The 17984-nt window shown below is 42.3% G+C and overlaps 1 protein-coding gene across 1 annotated transcript in view; it reads left to right on the top strand.

Annotated features, from left to right (window-relative positions):
- Positions 1–17984, top strand: part of SIPA1L1 (signal induced proliferation associated 1 like 1) — a 637152-nt gene that overhangs the window by 546014 nt on the left and 73154 nt on the right. The window contains 2 exon segments of the mRNA XM_030215408.1: positions 563–678; positions 3579–4024. Coding sequence (XP_030071268.1) covers positions 563–678; positions 3579–4024 — 562 coding nt within the window.

Raw genomic sequence — 17984 nt, forward strand, 5'->3', positions numbered from 1 at the left:
TTGTGTTCAATTTAGAAAATGTTGACCGAGTAGAAGTCCTGATACCTCTTGCATTGCAGTTTTATTTTAATGCTAGCTTTATGAACAGATCTAAATTGCACAAAGAATATTTTTTAACTTTGCAGAAATTCATTTCAGAAGATATTAAATGGCTATGAGCAGAGACGTGAACCTTTTGTGGCTTCATATTTAAATCTCTCTTTAGAGTCAGATGTAAAAGGGTGTCCAGAAAACTTGCTAAAAAGTCATCATAATGAAATTCAGAGCTCATGCTGATTCTAGCAGGAGCTTGTATCAGACACTATAATATGATAAAGAACTATCCTGGTCCTTAAAAGTTATTTTCACTATTTCACAGCAAAATAGTATAATTTTAAGAGGGCATTGCACGGTGTTATATACTGTGCACTCGTATCCTTTTCACATTTAATATCTAGTAGCAGTTTGTTGTATAATTTGCTGCTTATCATAGTCGCATATTTTGACAACTAACTCAGAATAAAGGAGTTACTTGAGTGTTCTCCACTGCAGTATCTATATTCATATTTGTGTTGCATTCCAGAACCAACTTGCCATCTTCCAGCTGTTTCAAAAGTTCTGCCATCCTTCCGAGAGAGCCCTACTGGGAGATTAATAAGACAGGATCCTGTGGTCCACTTGTCTCCTCATAAACAGCAAGTAAGTTCATTTGTACATTGTGCTTCCATTCAGGCCATAAACATTCCCATCTGTTGTGCTTTGTTAAATTCTGTTCAAAATTAGAATTATAAAATCTGCTGAACAGTCCCCCTGTGTGAAATAAAGAGCTTAGGCTAGAGTGGATCTGCTACCATCATAGCATTCTGGGTCTTAAATGCAACTTATTAGTAATTCTTTTAGTAGGGGGGCATGTTGCTGCCAGGTAAGGATTTGGTTTCCTATTTATTGAATAGCAAAGGTTTTCGCTGAAAATATCGGTCTCCTGCTTTTTTCTTTAGATAGAACTGCTGTTTAGTAATGTTTTGGACTGTTGATGTCAGTATGTATATAGACCATTTTAATTCTCATTGTTAGGGCATTTTGGGTTTCTGCCAGGTACTTCTGACCTGAATTGGCCACTGTTGGAAACAGGATATTGGGCTAGATGGACCATTGGTCTGACCCAGTATAGCTATTCTTATGTTTTTATGTCATATCGCAGATCTCTTTGAGAGCAATTTTCAAAGACATGTATGATTTATCCACAAATGTGGAAATTGCAAATCCATTAATCCCCACCACACACATACTTTAAGCTTCATTAGTGGAAGCATATTTGGGGCACTCCATTATATACTTCTTTACGTTATGAAAGTTATCCATTTAGTTTTAACTGGTTACAAGTCTACAGCAAGACATTACCCTCCTGTGTCATGACTATTTAATTTCCTGAGAAGTCTTTCATGAGGGACTCTTGTCAAATGCCTTCTGGAAATCCTGATACTATATGGTCTACCTTGCCCTTACCCACAAGCTTGTTTACGTCTTACTAAGGGGCCCTTTTGCTACGTCACATAAGTGTCTGCGTGCACCATAGTGAAGTTACTGCCCTACTACCGCATGGGTCTTGTGGTAATTTCATTTTTGGCACGTGTCCAGTTACCGCGTGAGACTTTGCCTCTAGGTAAGGTCTCAGACTCAAAATGGATGCGCGGCAATTTTCATTTTGCTGCATGTCCATTTTCTGAATAAATTTTTTAAAAGGCATTTTTTACAGATGTGCTGAAAAATGGTTCTGCTTGCGCCCAAAACATGCATCTACACTGCTGCATGCCGTTTTTCAGCGTGCCTTTGTAAAAGGGTCCCTAAATTGTCAAAGCTTCCCTTTGCTAAATCTCCCAGTATATTTTGTTGATCTTAGCCAGCACTAATGTCAGATTCACTGTTCTGTAATTACTTGGGTCACTCCTGGGGCCATTTAAAACATTTAGTATTGGTTACCTTCTAATCTTCAGCAGCAGTGCCAGAATTGAAAGAAATTACAAATTACCAATAGCAGGTCTGCCATTTTGTATTTGACTCCCTTTAGAAATTCAAGGGTTAATGCCATCAGGTCCTATTTATTTGCCATTATTTGCCTGTTTGCACTTGCACCACTTTCAGACGTACAGGAAGTGATTCTATATAGCAAACACTAATATCTACACTCCGGTTAAACATGCAAATGATAAGAATAATGGCATATATGTACTCAACTTTTAAGCCCACCCACATGATTCCTGTCCTGACGATTATTATATCTTAGACCATGTCGCCCAATCTGCTTTTGCTCATCCCTCAGTCTTTTCCTCCTCATCCTTCCTACTCCTTACCCCTCCAAATCTCTTTCCCTTTTGCTCTTTCCCTTTCTCCTTCAAGACTTTGTAATCCTATTTACTAGTTAAGCCGCATTGAACCTGCTATCTGTGGGAAAGCGTGGGGTACAAATGTAATAAATAAAATAAATAATATCTGTGCACATAACAAACATTAATGGCAAAATTCTGCCTAGCAATTTATTCTTAAATACACATGTATCTTATAAGGCATATAAGTTACAGAATAGCAGAAGTTATGCATTTATCACCAGCATTTGCGATCAAGCAGTTTCAGCCCCCAGTATATTAAGTTTTTCTCCTGTGCTTATTAATTTTGTGTTTCCATATTTAGCCTTTCTAATCCTTGTGGCATTTCACAGTCTGTTTCACCATCCAGTCAGATAGCAGTGAGGGGTTATTACTGTTTGTTTCCTGACTAACACTGAACTTCTGTTCATAGAGTTTTTAGTGTACTTCATTTCCTGCAAAATTTAAATCTTTCTTGACTATATGGTATTCTTAATAGGCCTTTTGAAAAATATCTATTTTTTTCCATTTTGACAACTGCCCTTTGTAAGTTATTTCTATGCAGCAATACCAGCCAGATTCCTCAAAATATTAATGTTTCTGTTCCATGACTTTGTGTTAACTGTCAGGGTCTTAACTTCTTTGCTTTCCCTTTTTGCCATTGCAAATTTTGTGCTCTATTTTTGACATGGTGCCTTGTTAAAGTCATATGCCATTTCAAAATCTTGAGTTTGTGTTCCATTTCTGTGCATTGCAGTTTTTCTCACCTGTATGTGGATGATCTGTACATGTGACACAGAGACACAAAGCATAGCAGAATTTAGATTCATGAATGTGCAAATGTCTAAGCAGATGTTTTCAAAAGCATTTAAACATCCATGCTCAGAAAAGGAATATAAAGCAGAAGAAAAGATGATCATGGTTTGGTTTGATGATAGTTGGTCAGTTGAGTCATGGAAAAATGTAGCTATGCCGTTGGAACTGTACTGGCACTGCACCACCAAACATTTCAGTACTAGACTATTTATTACAATGGGCTTTATATTTCATTGCACTGTGTTAAAAACACAGCATATACCTTCCACCTCTCAATGGAATCAAACCTGCTTTTTCTCTTATTTTTAGTGACAGACAATATGTATTCCATTTAAATATTTTCAGTGCATATAAACTAAATTTTGCCTCAATTGTTTTTTTTCCCATTTGTTAATTGATTTGTCTGAATTTTTTTTCTAGACTGATAGCCACTATTCTAGCCACTCCAGTAGCAATACTCTCTCCAGTAATGCCTCAAGCGCCCACAGTGATGAGAAATGGTACGATAATGGAGACCGCACCGAGTTGGAGCTGAACAGCTATAACTACCTTCAGGGAACCTCAGCTGATAGTGGCATTGATGCTACATCCTATGGCCCCAGTCATGGAAGTACGGCTTCTCTGGGGGCCTCTGCAACGTCCCCTCGATCAGGGCCTGCAAAGGAGAAAGTGCCTCCTTTGTGGCACAGCTCGAGTGACGTGGGTATTGTGGCTGATAGGACTGCTGACAAAGAATCGCATGCTATAGAACGAAAATTGGATTCTCCTCTAAGTATGGAAATTCACAGCAAGGGTCACCCAGGCTCCGGCCCTTTGACAAGAGAGAATAGTGCTTATAGTCTCAGTGATGCTGCTTCTCACACAAGGTAATATTTATGTTCAAGTTGTGGTAATTATTTTTTTCCATATCACTTTTGAGTGCTGTAGCAAAGGTGTGGGGGTGATAGGGCCTAGGAATCTTAAGTTGATTTTTTTTTTCATATGGCTTCTTTATTGGGCTTGTTGAATCATTCTCTTTCTTGCCAAGTGCATGAAGTCCTCTAGAATTTAAAAAAAAAAAAAAAAAAAGCTTCACTAGGTGTCACCAGAGACTATACAAAAAGGTACTGCATATTGATAATGTCACCACCCAGTTTAGGTTTAAATCCATTTGCACATTTTGGCATAGTTGTTTAGAAAGCTGTGTGAAATCTGAGATGGCACTGTAGAGCTTGTGTTCCTTTACCATAAGGATATTCCATTGTTCCAGTGAGTTTGCAAAAGGAGGTCAAAGGAATTAGTTTCTACACTTTTTTTTTTCATTTTCCCTTGCCATCTTCTCTTTAGTGATTTTAGTCCCTGCAATGTCTTGTCTTACCCTTTGCAGCACTAACATTGTTTGTCTGTCAGAATCAGTTACCATTGCTGGCAGTGTTTTCTCTCTCTCTCGCTCACTCTATAACAGATGCTAAAAGATTGGCTCACAGATTTTTCCTCTTTCCTTGGATCTTCCCAAGCAGAACATACCAGTGTAGTTATGTCTACAACCAACTCTACAATATTTTAAAGTGGTACAGATGCTAAAAGATTGGCTCACAGATTTTTCCCTCTGCAGATTTACAGTTATTATTGTAATGCATTCATTCAGTGTGCAAAAATTCCAAGCATCATTTTAAAATCTTTGTGTCTTAGTTAAGTGATTTTTCATATTCCATGTTTCAAACATTTATCTTTCCCCATTTACCATGACTCCATTTTTCTCTCATTTTGCATCTATATATTTTTATCTGTTCCAAATTAGTCATTTGTCTGAATGTAGAGGTTAAAGGTAAAGGGTCATGGATTTGATATACTGCCTTTCTGTGGTACAGCCAAGCGGTTTATGTTTATTATACAAATTTGGAGGTGTTTTCTAAGGCTTTTCACAGACTAGTGCCATAATGAAAGTAGCACATCCTATACTAGAGCTATAAGAACACCCAAATCCTTAGAGCTGTTTACTACTTTGTTTACATATTCATAGTCTGTACTAATTTAGGAAGCAAAAGACCTATTTTGTGATTCTTACTTTTAATCCTCACTGTAGCAATAACCATTAGGCCTGAGCTGAATTTATAATTTTACCTAATAAATAGAAATAAAACAAAACAGGGCAGCCCAAGGCAATCTACTGCCTAAAGCAAGGGATGAGATGGCGCCTCCGGCATTCCCCCCCCCCCCCCCCCCCACAACTCCCCTCCTCAGAGATACAATCAGGAAGTAAGGTGATTGGGAATGATTAGAAAACTACAAACTGACAGGAAGCAAACAAGTTTATTACAAAATTATGAAAATACATAAAACATATATATTTATATATTACATGCTTATAAAACCGAAGTAGAACAGCCTAATGGAGTCAAGCCACACACAAAAGAAAAATATCTCATTCATTTCACCAGGGTTGAACTCTCTGGTGCTGATGGCTGCCAGGACCTAGCTGCACACCTCTGAGGCCTGGTGTGAGGAGCACAAGTACTCACAGAGAAGTCAACTGTATGTAAATTATATAGAGTATAATTATTCGTTCATGGAGCATTCCCAGATCAACTAATAAAACTCTCCCAACAAGAGGTACAGAACAGAAATAGAATGTTTCACTTAACAACTCAACATACAAACTCTGGTGTCAAATCGGAGATAGCAACACAAACTCCCTCTACTACCAGACACTGTGTGCTGTAAGATAAATCCTTGCAAATAGACACTCAGAAGCTTACCATATGAGCATCAAATAAAGGACTCAAACTGCACTAACCCTACCAATGAAAAGTTAGCACTGCAGATGTTCTACAGCAGGGATTTTCAACCTAGTCCTCGTGGGACACCCCAACTGGCTGGGTGTGCCCCAAAGACTGGGTTGAAAACCACTTTTCTAGAACTCCAGCACTCTAGGGATCAGTGGTGCGGGTCTTTTATCAAGCATAGGGGGTGAAGAGCTCTTTTGCAGCTGGAAAAGACGGACTGCTACAGATACCTGTAGAGAACCTACATATCCACTGAATCCCTCATCCTTGTTAACAAGAAAAACACAGGCCATCACTTAGAAAAAATGAGATTATAAACTAGAAATGTAGTGTAGGCAAAAAAAAAAAAGAAACTGATTCATTTTTATCACCTTTTCTCTTATCTGACTGTTATGAACCTGTAGCTAGATTTCATTCCTCCTTCTCCCCACAATCTTCGGTGTCCTCTTTAACCTACTTATCAGCTTCCTACACTTTCCTCCCTTCTCCTCTCATCTCCACCCCTCTCTTATTCCTTCTCCAACCTCCTATTCCCTGAATGTCACTCACTTTCCAGTGCCCTACTTCCAGCCACTGTGTTTATCACCTCCCAGGCATCATCAATCTCTGCCTCTCATCTTCTCCCTGTTTTTCATCCCCCCCCCCTTTCTTATGTCTTACCCCCTTATTCAGGTTCCCATTTCCCTTTTTACCTCCCCTATTTTTATCCTTTCTTACCTATGTCAACTTCTTTTATTCCTCAAATGCTCTTTGTAGCCCTCTTTTTCCAACAGCCACTGTTCCTAGCTCTTCTCCCATATTTCCTTCTCCACTTCCTCAGCATCCACTCACCACCACCTCCAGTATTTTTGTGCCCTCTTTCTTCTACCTTAACCCCAGCATCCATCGCTGTGCTTCTCCATGTTCACCTTCCCCTGCATATGCCCATATTTCTTCCCCCGCCAACAGTATCTGTCTTTCTCTGCCTTCTTCCACCACCAACATACCTGCCAAGTCTCCCACATTCAGCGGAAGACGCCTGCTTTGGCGGGTCATCTCCCACACTCCCACCAAAGCGCGAAAGTCTCCCGCTGAGATCTGCCACCGTTGCCACTGCCGCGCTCTCTTGAGCAGCTGCAGCCACAGCAAAAGAAGAAAAACAAGAGCGGGGCCGCAGCAGCCTTCAAGCATGCGCTGTTGGCTCTGCCAGTCCTCTGCCCCTGGAATTGGGAAATTGACATCAGCGGGGGCAGAGGACGGCAGAGCCGACAGCGCATGCCTGAAGGCTGCTGCGGCCCCGCGCTTGTTTTTATTCTTTTGCTGGCACAGCTGCTGCAACATAGGGAGGGAGAGAGGAAACGGGGTACTGGGTAGAAAGGGTAGAGGAAGGGGAAAGGTGCCCAGAGGGAGGCAGATGGAGAAATGCTGGATGAAAGGAGGGAGAGAGAGGGAAAATGCTGGAAGGGAGGGGGCAGAAAGAGGAAAGACGCTGGATGGAAGGATGGGGAGAGAAAGAGGACATGTTGAATGGAAAAGGGTAGAGAGAGAGAACTGTCTAGAAGGAAGGGGAGATAGAGGGAGACAGTGGATGGAAGGAATGGGAGAAGGGTTATGGGTGGAAGGATGGGGAGAGAGAGGTGTGACACTGAATGGAAGGAATGGAAGAAGGGTTATGGGTGGAAGGGTAGGAGAGAGAGAGAGAGGGAATATGCTGGCTGGATGGATGGATAGGGAGAGAAAGAAGAGATATGCTGGATGGAAGGATGCAGAGAGAAAGAGAGGGGACACTGGAAGGATGGGAAGAGAAAGAGGGGAGATGCTGGGTAGAAAGGGGGATAGGATAGAGTTAGTGAAAGACTGGAGAAAAGATGAAAAGCCATAGGTAGATGAAGTAAAAATAGGGAAATTAAAGAATGGATAGTAAGAATGAATTAAATCTGGACAGAGAGAGGCAGAAAATACATTGAAGAAAAGAAAGAAAAAAAGAAGAGAAAATGACAAATGGACAGGAAACCCTGGCAAGAGAGTTAAGAGAAGAGAAAGGAAGCAGAATCAAAAGACTGAGACCAACACAATTAGAAAAAGTAAATAGCCAGAAAACAAAGGTACAGAAAATAATTTTATTTTTAATTTAGGATAAAGTAATGTGGTAGCTGTGTTAATAAAGGTAAATGCAAATAAAACACAATAGAAAATAAGGTGATATTTTCACTGATTTTAAAACATTTTTGATTAGCCTTCAGAGACCAGCACTTCCTTCCTCAGGTCAGGAGAGGATACCATAACAGCATTATACTGACCTGACCTGAGGCAGGAGGTTTTGCCCTCTAAAAGCTAATTGAAAAGCGTAATAGGCTATTAAATAAAAATATTTTCTGAAATGACCATGGGATTGAGGTGTGCCAGGGGGCAGAGCCATGCAGAGAGGGTGGAGCCAGGGCGGGGCTGGGGGTGTGTACTGAAATCTCACTCTCAAAAATTGTGACTCCTTGGCAGCTCTGCACCAATGCCCTCCTCCCATCTCCTGTATCAAGCCCATCTGCGAGCCCCAGGTCCCATATCCCTTCCCCTTTGTTAGTCCTCAGCCCTAGTATCAGATTGGTCTCATCAGCCCCCTTCTCCTGTCTGCCCAGCACTATTAAATTCCCTGCAGAGAAGAGAACTCCTTTCTTAGTTCAAGCCACCGGCATCTTTCAGGAATTGCAAGTAGAAAATGAATATTTCCCTTACCGCACATGAAACAAAGTAGATTCTCTCTTATTTTAGCAGGTATGTGGCGCCAGCAGCCACAGCAGTTAGAGCGAAGAAAGGAGGTCCCACTGTAGCTGATTTAGTGGTGCTAGACCAAGCAGATAGTAGAATGGAGCAGCTGGCACAGGTTTTGGTGGAACCAAAAGAGGCTGGCGCACCACAACAATATGAAAAGGGTGGCCCATCCCATTCTCCACCACAATGACTATAGAAGTCAATGAATGAGATTTTCTACCAGTGCATCCAGGGAAATATCTGCATTTTTGCTTTCTAAATGCTGCAGAGACTCTGTGGCAATGATTCGCAACCGTTTTTCAGTTAGGACACACCAGATGGACGATGCTCATATCTGTGACACTGCAAATATAGCCCTTAGGGACCTTTGCTCAGACACAATATAGCAGCTCTTATGAGTTAAATGTAACCATGCTCTGCATCTATGAAAGTCCAGCTTCCCCCCTAACAAGTGCAGATCACATCTAGGACATTTCTTCAGGGAAGTCTCAATACAATTATTCCAATTCATAAGTACATACATAAGTACATAAGCATTGCCACACTGGGACAGACCAAAGGTCCATCAAGCCCAGCATCCTGTTTCCAACAGTGGCCAATCCAGGTCACAAATACCTGGTAATATCCCCCCCAAAAGTTCAATACATTTTATGCTGCTTAACCCAGAAATAAGCAGTGGATTTTCCCCAAGTCATTTTAATAATGGTCTATAGACTTTTTCTTTAGGAAGCCGTCCAAACCTTTTTTTTTTTTAATTCTGCTAAGCTAACTGCCTTTGCCACATTCTCTGGCAATGAATTCCAGAGTTTAATTACACATTGAGTGAAGAAAAATTTTCCATGATTCATTTTAAATTTACTACGTTGTAGCTTCATCGCATGCCCCCCAGCCCTAGTATTTTTGGAAAGAGTAAACAAACGATTCACGTCTACCCGTTGCACTCCACTCATTCTCATGTCATTGGAGTAATAGCAACATCTCTACTAGGCACATTGTGAAATGCAAAACCTAAAGAAAATCCAAACACAACATACATTTAGCAAATATTAATTACCTATCACTCCTGGGGGAGTTTGGCACAAAATGAAAAATTCTGCACAAAAACTTGGGATATTTTGTGCACAGTATTTTAAAATTCTGCTTCTTTGTTATTTTTTTGTGCAGAATTTCCCCAATCATAAGGCCTAACTACTCCCCCAGCTTCTTCCTTCCCTAGTAATATCACTTTCCAGCTTGCCCAGCTCTCTCTCACTCCAACTTAGCTTCAGGTTCCATCCTCCCCACCCTGATTTAGCTTGAACCCCTTACACTACACAACTCTTATAGCCCACAAATACCACTTGTAGTTCACTGCAGGTAACAATAATATAAGGATGAACCAACCATTAAAAAATATTCATTATACCAATCATAATACAGTTGACAACATTTATGAAAATACATTACTGTGTTTTCCTCCCAGATAATGTGTCATAAGGAAGAAACAAGAAGAACAAAATGGAGATCCAAACCTCACGAGTGTTCAGTAGCAGGAAGAAAAGAGTGAGGCAACAACAAGCAAAGAATTTCGCTAAATACAGTAAAAGCCTTTTATTGTATTCCGTGAATCCTTTACTTTTTCCTCCTCTGCTGACCTGAGTCCACTGCTTATTTGAACCACACGGGACTCTGTATAGCAATTGCGCCCAGGACAGTAGAGGAGGAGGATGTGGTCTGATGCACAGCTGCTTGTTTCTCCCTTATGCCACATGATCCAGAGGACAGGGTAAGCCAGGACAGGGAGGTGAGATTTGTACAAGTAGTCTGTGGGTGTGTGCTGCAAGGGGAAAAGGATCAGAAACCTGACAGTTTTTTTGCCTTCTGTTCCCTGTGCAGAATTCTGCAAGGCAAATACAGAATTCTGTCCTCTGTCATTTTTTCTTTTCTGCCTCTGTCCACTCAAATTTAACCACCTTAATCTACTCCTTTTTACTTTTCATATACATATCAACTTTTTATCTTTCTCTCATTCCCCATCCTCCGATTCCCTTTTATCTGCTCCCCATTACCACATTTTTACCTTCTGTACTCTGTCCTCCTGTTACTCATCTCCTTGACAACTCTCCTGTTATTCATCTCCTTGACAACTCTGCTATGGCCTCTCCCATATGGATCCACCATTCCTAACATTTCCCCTTCCTATCACTTGTTCCACCCTTGTAACCCAGCATCTCCTCCCTCTTTCTTTCTCTCCCCTCACATGCTCTTCCAAACCACTTGAGAACAATTAACGATATAACAAACTTTCGCAAATTGTTGAAAACTTATCTCTTCACCAAAGCCTACCACAAGAATCCATAACCAACTACAACACATCACCACTCCTCCCTAACTATGATCGTCTCTCTCTGTAATCACTTGACTAAATCGACTGTTAGTCTTGTTATCATTGTTATGCTTGTAACACCAATTGTATCTTTGTACCGTGAAATGGTGATGCCACGACAGGGTTTTGCAAGCCACATTGAGCCTGCAAACAGGTGTGAAAATGTGAGATACAAGTGCAATAAATAAATGCTTGACGCTTGATCTCTCCCTCCCTCCCTCCCGTCTTTTCACCCAAGTCCGACATGTATCCTTCCTGACCTTCTGACCCCACTCGATTCTGACTCCTCTCCCTCCCTTCTGCTCAGAGCCCATCTCTCCCTCTTCCCTCTCCTGTCCATCTCTCCCTGTCCCCCTTCCACCCCACGCCCCTCCCCAACATAGCTCTCTGTCCCAGTTCCTCTCTCCCCCTTTAACCCCCACACGCCCTGTCCATCTCTCCCTCTACCACCCTCTCCCTCTCCCTCTCATCTGACATATTCCCCCCATCCTCAAATCTGACATCTCTCTCTCCCCACTCCCACACCCCCCGGGCCATGGTCCTGTATCTCCTCTCTTCCTTCCTCAACCCCCTTCCCTGAGTCTACCATCCTTCTTTGCTTTCCAAAAGTCAGCAGTGGCAGCGATTCCCATATGCAGCCCTGCCGCTGGCCCTGACCTCATCTCTCTACTGCAGCCCGCAAATTACATCAGAAATGTGAGCCACAGTAGAGAGAAGAGGCCAAAGCCAGCAGCAGGGCAGCTCATGGGAATCACTTCCACTGGCGATAACTTTTAGAAAGCAAAGAAGGAAGGTGAGGGTTGAGGAAGTAAAGGGGGGGGAGTGAAGGAGAGATGCCAACTTGGGAGGAAGGGCATGGAAGGAGAGGTGCAAGCTCTGCAGAGAGGGAGAGATGGCAAGCAGTCTGGATGGCTGGCAGTGGCAAGATGTCACTCCATAAAAAGTGCCACCTGAGCCCCCTGCCTTAGTTGGCCTAATGATAGGTTCGCCCCTGAAGGAAAATAAGATGCAACTTTTTTTATTGGACTAACTTAATACATTTTTTGATTAACTTTCAAAGGCAATACCACCTTCTTCAGATTTCTGTTCTGAAGAAAGTATTGCCTTCAATAGCTAATCAAAAAATGTATTAAGTTAATCCAATAAAAAAGGTATCATCTTATTTCCTTTTCCCTGTTTTAATTTCTATTTATTCCCTTTAAAATGGACTAATGTCTATCATACCATTTCACTCCATACTTGAAATCTTGTTTTCTCTGTTATAGTAAACAGTCATACATCACAAACTGGATTTTTTAACACTTCCTTCCCTTCTTAAAGATGTAGATTGTTCTTGTTAGATCTTAAGTAGAGAGGTGTGGTAGCTGTGTTAGTCCACTTTTAAAGGTAATCAATAGAAATAAAACATGGAAAAGAAAATAAGATGATACCTTTTTTATTGGACATAACTTAATACATTTCTTGATTAGCTTTCGAAGGTTGCCCTTCTTCGACAGATCGGAAATAAGCAAATGTTGGTAGATGACAATATATATAAGTGAAACATCAAAGCATTTCAGTGGCAGTCTAACCGAATGGGGGTGGATAGGTGAGAGACAGGGAGACATGCATGGAGACAGGAGGGTGACAAAGCAGTACATTTTTTTGGTTTATAATGGGCTAGAAAACCCAGATCTTTGTTAAGTCCTGTCTGGTGGGTGTCAAAATATTTAATCACTAGTAAAAAAAGGCCCGTTTCTGACACAAATGAAACGGGCGCTAGCAAGGTTTTCCTCGGAGTGTGTATGTTTGGGAGAGTGTATGTGAGAGTGACTGTGTGAGAGACAGAGTGAAAGTGTGAGTGTGTGTGTATGAGAGAGAGAAAGAGTGAGTCTGGGTGTGAGTGTGTTTGTGAGAGAGTGTGTGTGTGATAATGAGAGTGTGTGCAAGTGTGTATGTGAGACACAGTGTGAGAGAGAGTGTGTGTGTGTGTGTGCGAGAGAGAGAGTGTGTGTGAGACACAGATTCTCTGTGAGAGTGAGTGTATGAGACCAAGCGAGTGTGTGAGTGACTGTGTGGCACATAGAGAGTGAATGTGATACAGTGTGAGACAGAGTGTGTGAGAGTGAGAGTCAGAAAGACATTGTATATGAGAGAGAGAGTGTGAGCCCTGCCCTCCCAATCCATGCCCATCTGTCCCCTGCCCCCTCCATTCATCCTTTTCCAGCAATTCCCCTCTCTCCCTGAGCCCTGCCCTCCCAATCCATGCCCATCCATGCTCCTCTGTCACCTGCCCCCTCCATTCATCCCTATCCAGCAATTCCCCTCTCTCCCTGAGCCCTGCCCTGCAATCCATATCCATCCATGCCCATCTCTCTCCTCCATTCATCCCTATCCAGCAATTCCCCTCTCTCCCTGAGCCCTGCCCTCCCAATCCATGCCCATCCATGCTCCTCTGTCCCCTGCTCCCTCCATTCATCCCTTTCCAGCAATTCCCCTCTCTCCCTGAGCCCTGCCCTCCCAATTCATGCCCATCCATGCTCCTGTCACCTGCCCCCTCCATTCATCCCTATTCAGCAATTCCCCTCTCTCCCTGAGCCCTGCCCTGCAATCCACATCCATCCATGCCCATCTGTCCCCTCCATTCTTCCGTATCCAGCAATTCTCCTCTCTCCCTGAGCCCTGCCCTCCCAATCCATGTCCATCCATGCTCCTGTCACCTGCCCCCTCTATTCATCCGTATCCAGCAATTCCCCTCTCTCCCTGAGCCCTGCCCTGCAATCCATATCCATCCATGCCCATCTGTCCCCTCCATTCATCCCTATCCAGCAATTCCCCTCTCCCTGAGCCCTGCCCTGCAATCCATATCCATCCATGCCCATCTGTCTCCTCCATTCATCCCTATCCAGCAATTCCCCTCTCTCCCTGAGCCCTGCCCTTCCAATCCATGCCCATCCATGCTCCTCTGTCCCCTGCCCCCTCCATTCATCCCTTTCCAGCAATTCCCCTCTCTCCCTGAGCCCTGCCCTCCCAATCCATGCCCATCCATGCTCCTCTGTCCCCTGCCCCCTCCATTCATCCCTTTCCAGCAATTTCCCTCTCTCCCTGAGGGATGCCCTCCCAATGCATGCCCATCCATGCTCCTCTGTCCCCTGCCCCCTCCATTCTTCCTTTTCCTGCAATTCCCCTCTCTTCCTTCCATGACCCCCCCTCGCATCCATGCTCCTCTCTCTCCCATGTCCCAGCCTGGCCCGCCCTCTTCTTCCCCCCCCCCCCCTTCGCATCCATGCTGTCGTTTTTCCCCTGCCCTCCTGCTCCCAGTGTTCAACTTTGCTGCCCACCCTCTTCTATCCCCCCAACATCCCTTTTCTTTTGTTTTTTTTTTTTAAATTTACCTCCGTGGTGGTGGTTCCGGCAGCGCAGCGTCAGGGAAGGAGGCGGCGTTCCCGACGTCTAGCCTTCCCTTCGCTGTGTTCCGCCTTCTTCTGACGTCATCATTGACGTCAGAAGAAGGCGGAACACAGCGAAGGGAAGGCTGGAGACGTCGGGAGCGCCGCCTCCTTCCCTGACGCTGCACTGCCGGAACCGCCACCACGGAGGTAAATCTAATATACTTGCTTGAGTGAACTCTGATTTCTAAGATTTAACAGGTCAGAATCTAATATACTAAAACGCACCGTGCGTGGGTGCGATCAGTTTGTTTGGTTTTTTTTTCTGCCCTCGCGATCCGTTTTTTTTCCCCGCCCTCGACGTCATGACGTTTGACGCGAGGGCGGGGCAGAGACGGCTGGGTGGCTTCACACCACGAATCCACGAACCCTTCAGAAAGTGTTTGAGTGACTTCAGAACGTTGTCTTCAGAACGTTCACGGTGCGTTTTATTATATTAGATTCTGACCTGTTAGATCTTAGAAATCAGAGTTCACTTCAAGCAAGGGTTGGCGTTAAGTGGATGTAGGCACATTAGTATTTTAAAAAGTTGGTATAAGAAAAAACTATAAGAGAGATATTCTCTCTATATAAATATTTGTTGTTGATTAAGGTGCAATGACTTTGGATGGAGGCAATGAGGGAATTGATCCAGGTAATTTAAAATATTGAACAAGTCTATGTTATATATGAGCACATGAGGGTGTTTTTGCTCACAAGAAATAAAAATTAGTGGAGAAGTTCTATGATCGAGAAACTTGTCCACCCTGAGAGGCATAAATCACCTCGGTGTAGAGTTTATACTCTGAGATCTCTCGACCGTTACAAAAAACATTTTGTTGTTTCATTACAATAATATCTTGTGTACGCAGTAAATTTGTCTTGTCTGGATCATATTTTTCCTCGTTTCCTCCTTCCCTAGTAGACCCTGGTTTTTTACCCACTTAACATTCAAAGTGCAGGCATTGTGCCTGCTCTTTAACAGGAATTAATGTTAGCACGTACCTTCTAAAATAGACATATAAACGGTAACTTTGCCAAAACTTCTCTAAACATGCCTACTCTTCAAGTATGTGTTAGTTTGTACCATGTGTTCTTTGAGGCATGACCTAATTTTATATGAGGCATTATTTAAAAAAAATGTTCTCTCCATGTGCTTGCTTTAAAGAAAAGGTGCTAAGTAGTTTAGAGTCGTTGTCTTATTATATAGCACCTAGTAATGTGGTTAGCATCAGGTCAAGGCTTTTTCAGTTCCTTGGATCCTGGTAGCAGTCAACATGGAGGGAATGACTTTGAAAAGAAGTGAGCTATAATAACCAACTAGCAACTTGTTGATAATCTTTGAAATAAGCTACCTTATATTAAAATCTGAAACAAAACATTCCTAAACCCTAGATTTCAAGTTCAAACCACCTCCACCTGTTGAATAAAGAGTTGAGTGCTGCATTATTACATTTCAGGAAATAAAGGCGAAAATCCACATAATGGCACAATTTAGATACAATTGTACATTTATTTTACTGCAGTGATTTCTTTTACGCAATATTCTTACTTGATTGCAGGTTCAAACTAAGTTAAACCTCAAAGTATACACTGTAGCCTGACCTATTAAAGATGATAGATTGTTTGGTTTATAACAGTGGCATAGTCATGGGGGGGCTGCCCCCCCTTCCCCCCCCCCCCCCTGTTGGCTCAGGCCCCCTCTGCAACTGGAATACATATCAAATGGCTGGCGGGGATGCCCAGTTCCCCACCAGTGGATGAGATCGCTGCTCAAACTGCCCAAGCAGGAAGAAGTCGGCGGCCTCTTTTCCAGAGTGAAGAGTGCAGACCTTGGCAGCTGGAAAGGAGGTCTCTGACTTCTTCCTGCTGGGGCAGTTCAGGCAGTGGGTCTTGCCTGCTGGCAGGGATTGGGCATCTCCACCAGCAAAGGGTAAGATTAACGTCACATTGGAGGGGGGGTGGGGGAGAAATATGTTCTCCCCCCCCCCCCCCCCCCCCGGGCACTCCCCAAAATCCAATGCTAGCTACACCCCTGGTTTGTAAGGTAAGGTTAAACACATTTTCTGTGGCACAGAACATTTTGTAAAGGGTCCATTTTCAAACCCACAAGATATCTTGGGATTGTACCCTCATTTTATGTTTCATACTGATGTTTGTTTCTTTTCAGTGAGGGTCAGAGCATTGTTTGGTACATCTTGTTGCTTCACATTTAAATGATTGCATTGCAAATTGAGCTGCCACAGCTCAGAAGTGAGATGTGAGGTATCAGGTTGCAAGCCAGTGTAAGCAGGAAACATTGCATGTGTGTGTGCTTCAGTGCTGGTCTTTGACAGGAGAGTCATATACTAATCTGCTTTTTGCTTTATTTTCTTTCTTTCTTTCTTTCCTTCCTTTTGCAAAGAACAATAAAAGCTATGATATAAGGCAATTCTTTATGCAAAAGATTTTAATACAAAATGCTAAAAGCTTTTAATAACCAAGTGTTAGTATTTGTATACTTAAGACAGAAATGTAAATTAGCTTTCAAATCATCTGAAATAGCACTAAAGAACTACCTGGTATTTGCTGACAAACTGCAAATTACAGTGATTATTTGGAGCCTTGTTTCTAGCTGTGTCCCTATGGATGATGATCGGGCAGGTTGTTTTTTTTTCTAGCTTCCCATGTGGTCAGTATTAAGATAGAGTAGCAATTACAGAATCATTACATTCAAATGCTAGTAACTGAAAGCCATTTGGGCTGATAGCTTGAATGGCAGAGCATTAAACAAATATATAAGAATATTAATTAATTCATTTCTTTTTATGGAGAAATATGGCTCTCACCAGAGGAGAAAAGCAAAAATGTTAATGAACCCTACATATGTATCAATGGGACTTCGAGTTAGAGTTAATTATTTGTCACAATGGATTTTTACGGTTGAATAGTTTGACAGTAATTCTTTTTATGTTATCCCGTCATCCTGAACTGTATCTTGAAATTGATATGTCAGAACTAACACAGATTCATTTGTAGACTGCAGTTCTTAATTTATTATAACTGCGGTCTGTTGGATTCTTCAGTATTCACCCTCTTTTTTTCCATACCAGATTTTAAACCTAAAATAATTCTTTCCTTTCCTTTTTTAGTGATTAATCTATGGAAAGCCAATTAAAAATTAATTATTTATACTGTAGAATGGAAGATCATTTCCTGCTTAACTCTCAAATAAGGATGCAAAAATTGACAGGAATGTTTTCCATCCACGAGGAAAAGGGGAACATCCTCTTGGGATGTGAATTCATTCTGAGTTATTGGATATAAATAATAAGCCACTGTTTCTCCTATGAAACAGATGTGCTTCTTGTCCTGTACCTTCTGGTTTAAGTTAGTGGCTGGGCATCTTGCAGACAGGCCTGTTTATCCAAAGCACGTAGGAGTTTGGCCCAGTTTCTTTTACTTTAGTTCACTCAAATGTAAAAAATGTGTTAAGTTTCGGAGGGTTTTTTTTCCCCAACCTACACTTGAAGAGTCTAGAGTTTTCGTAATTCAAACTGTTTTA

The sequence above is a fragment of the Microcaecilia unicolor genome, chromosome 9 (assembly GCF_901765095.1).
Source record: "Microcaecilia unicolor chromosome 9, aMicUni1.1, whole genome shotgun sequence".
NCBI lineage: Eukaryota > Metazoa > Chordata > Amphibia > Gymnophiona > Siphonopidae > Microcaecilia > Microcaecilia unicolor.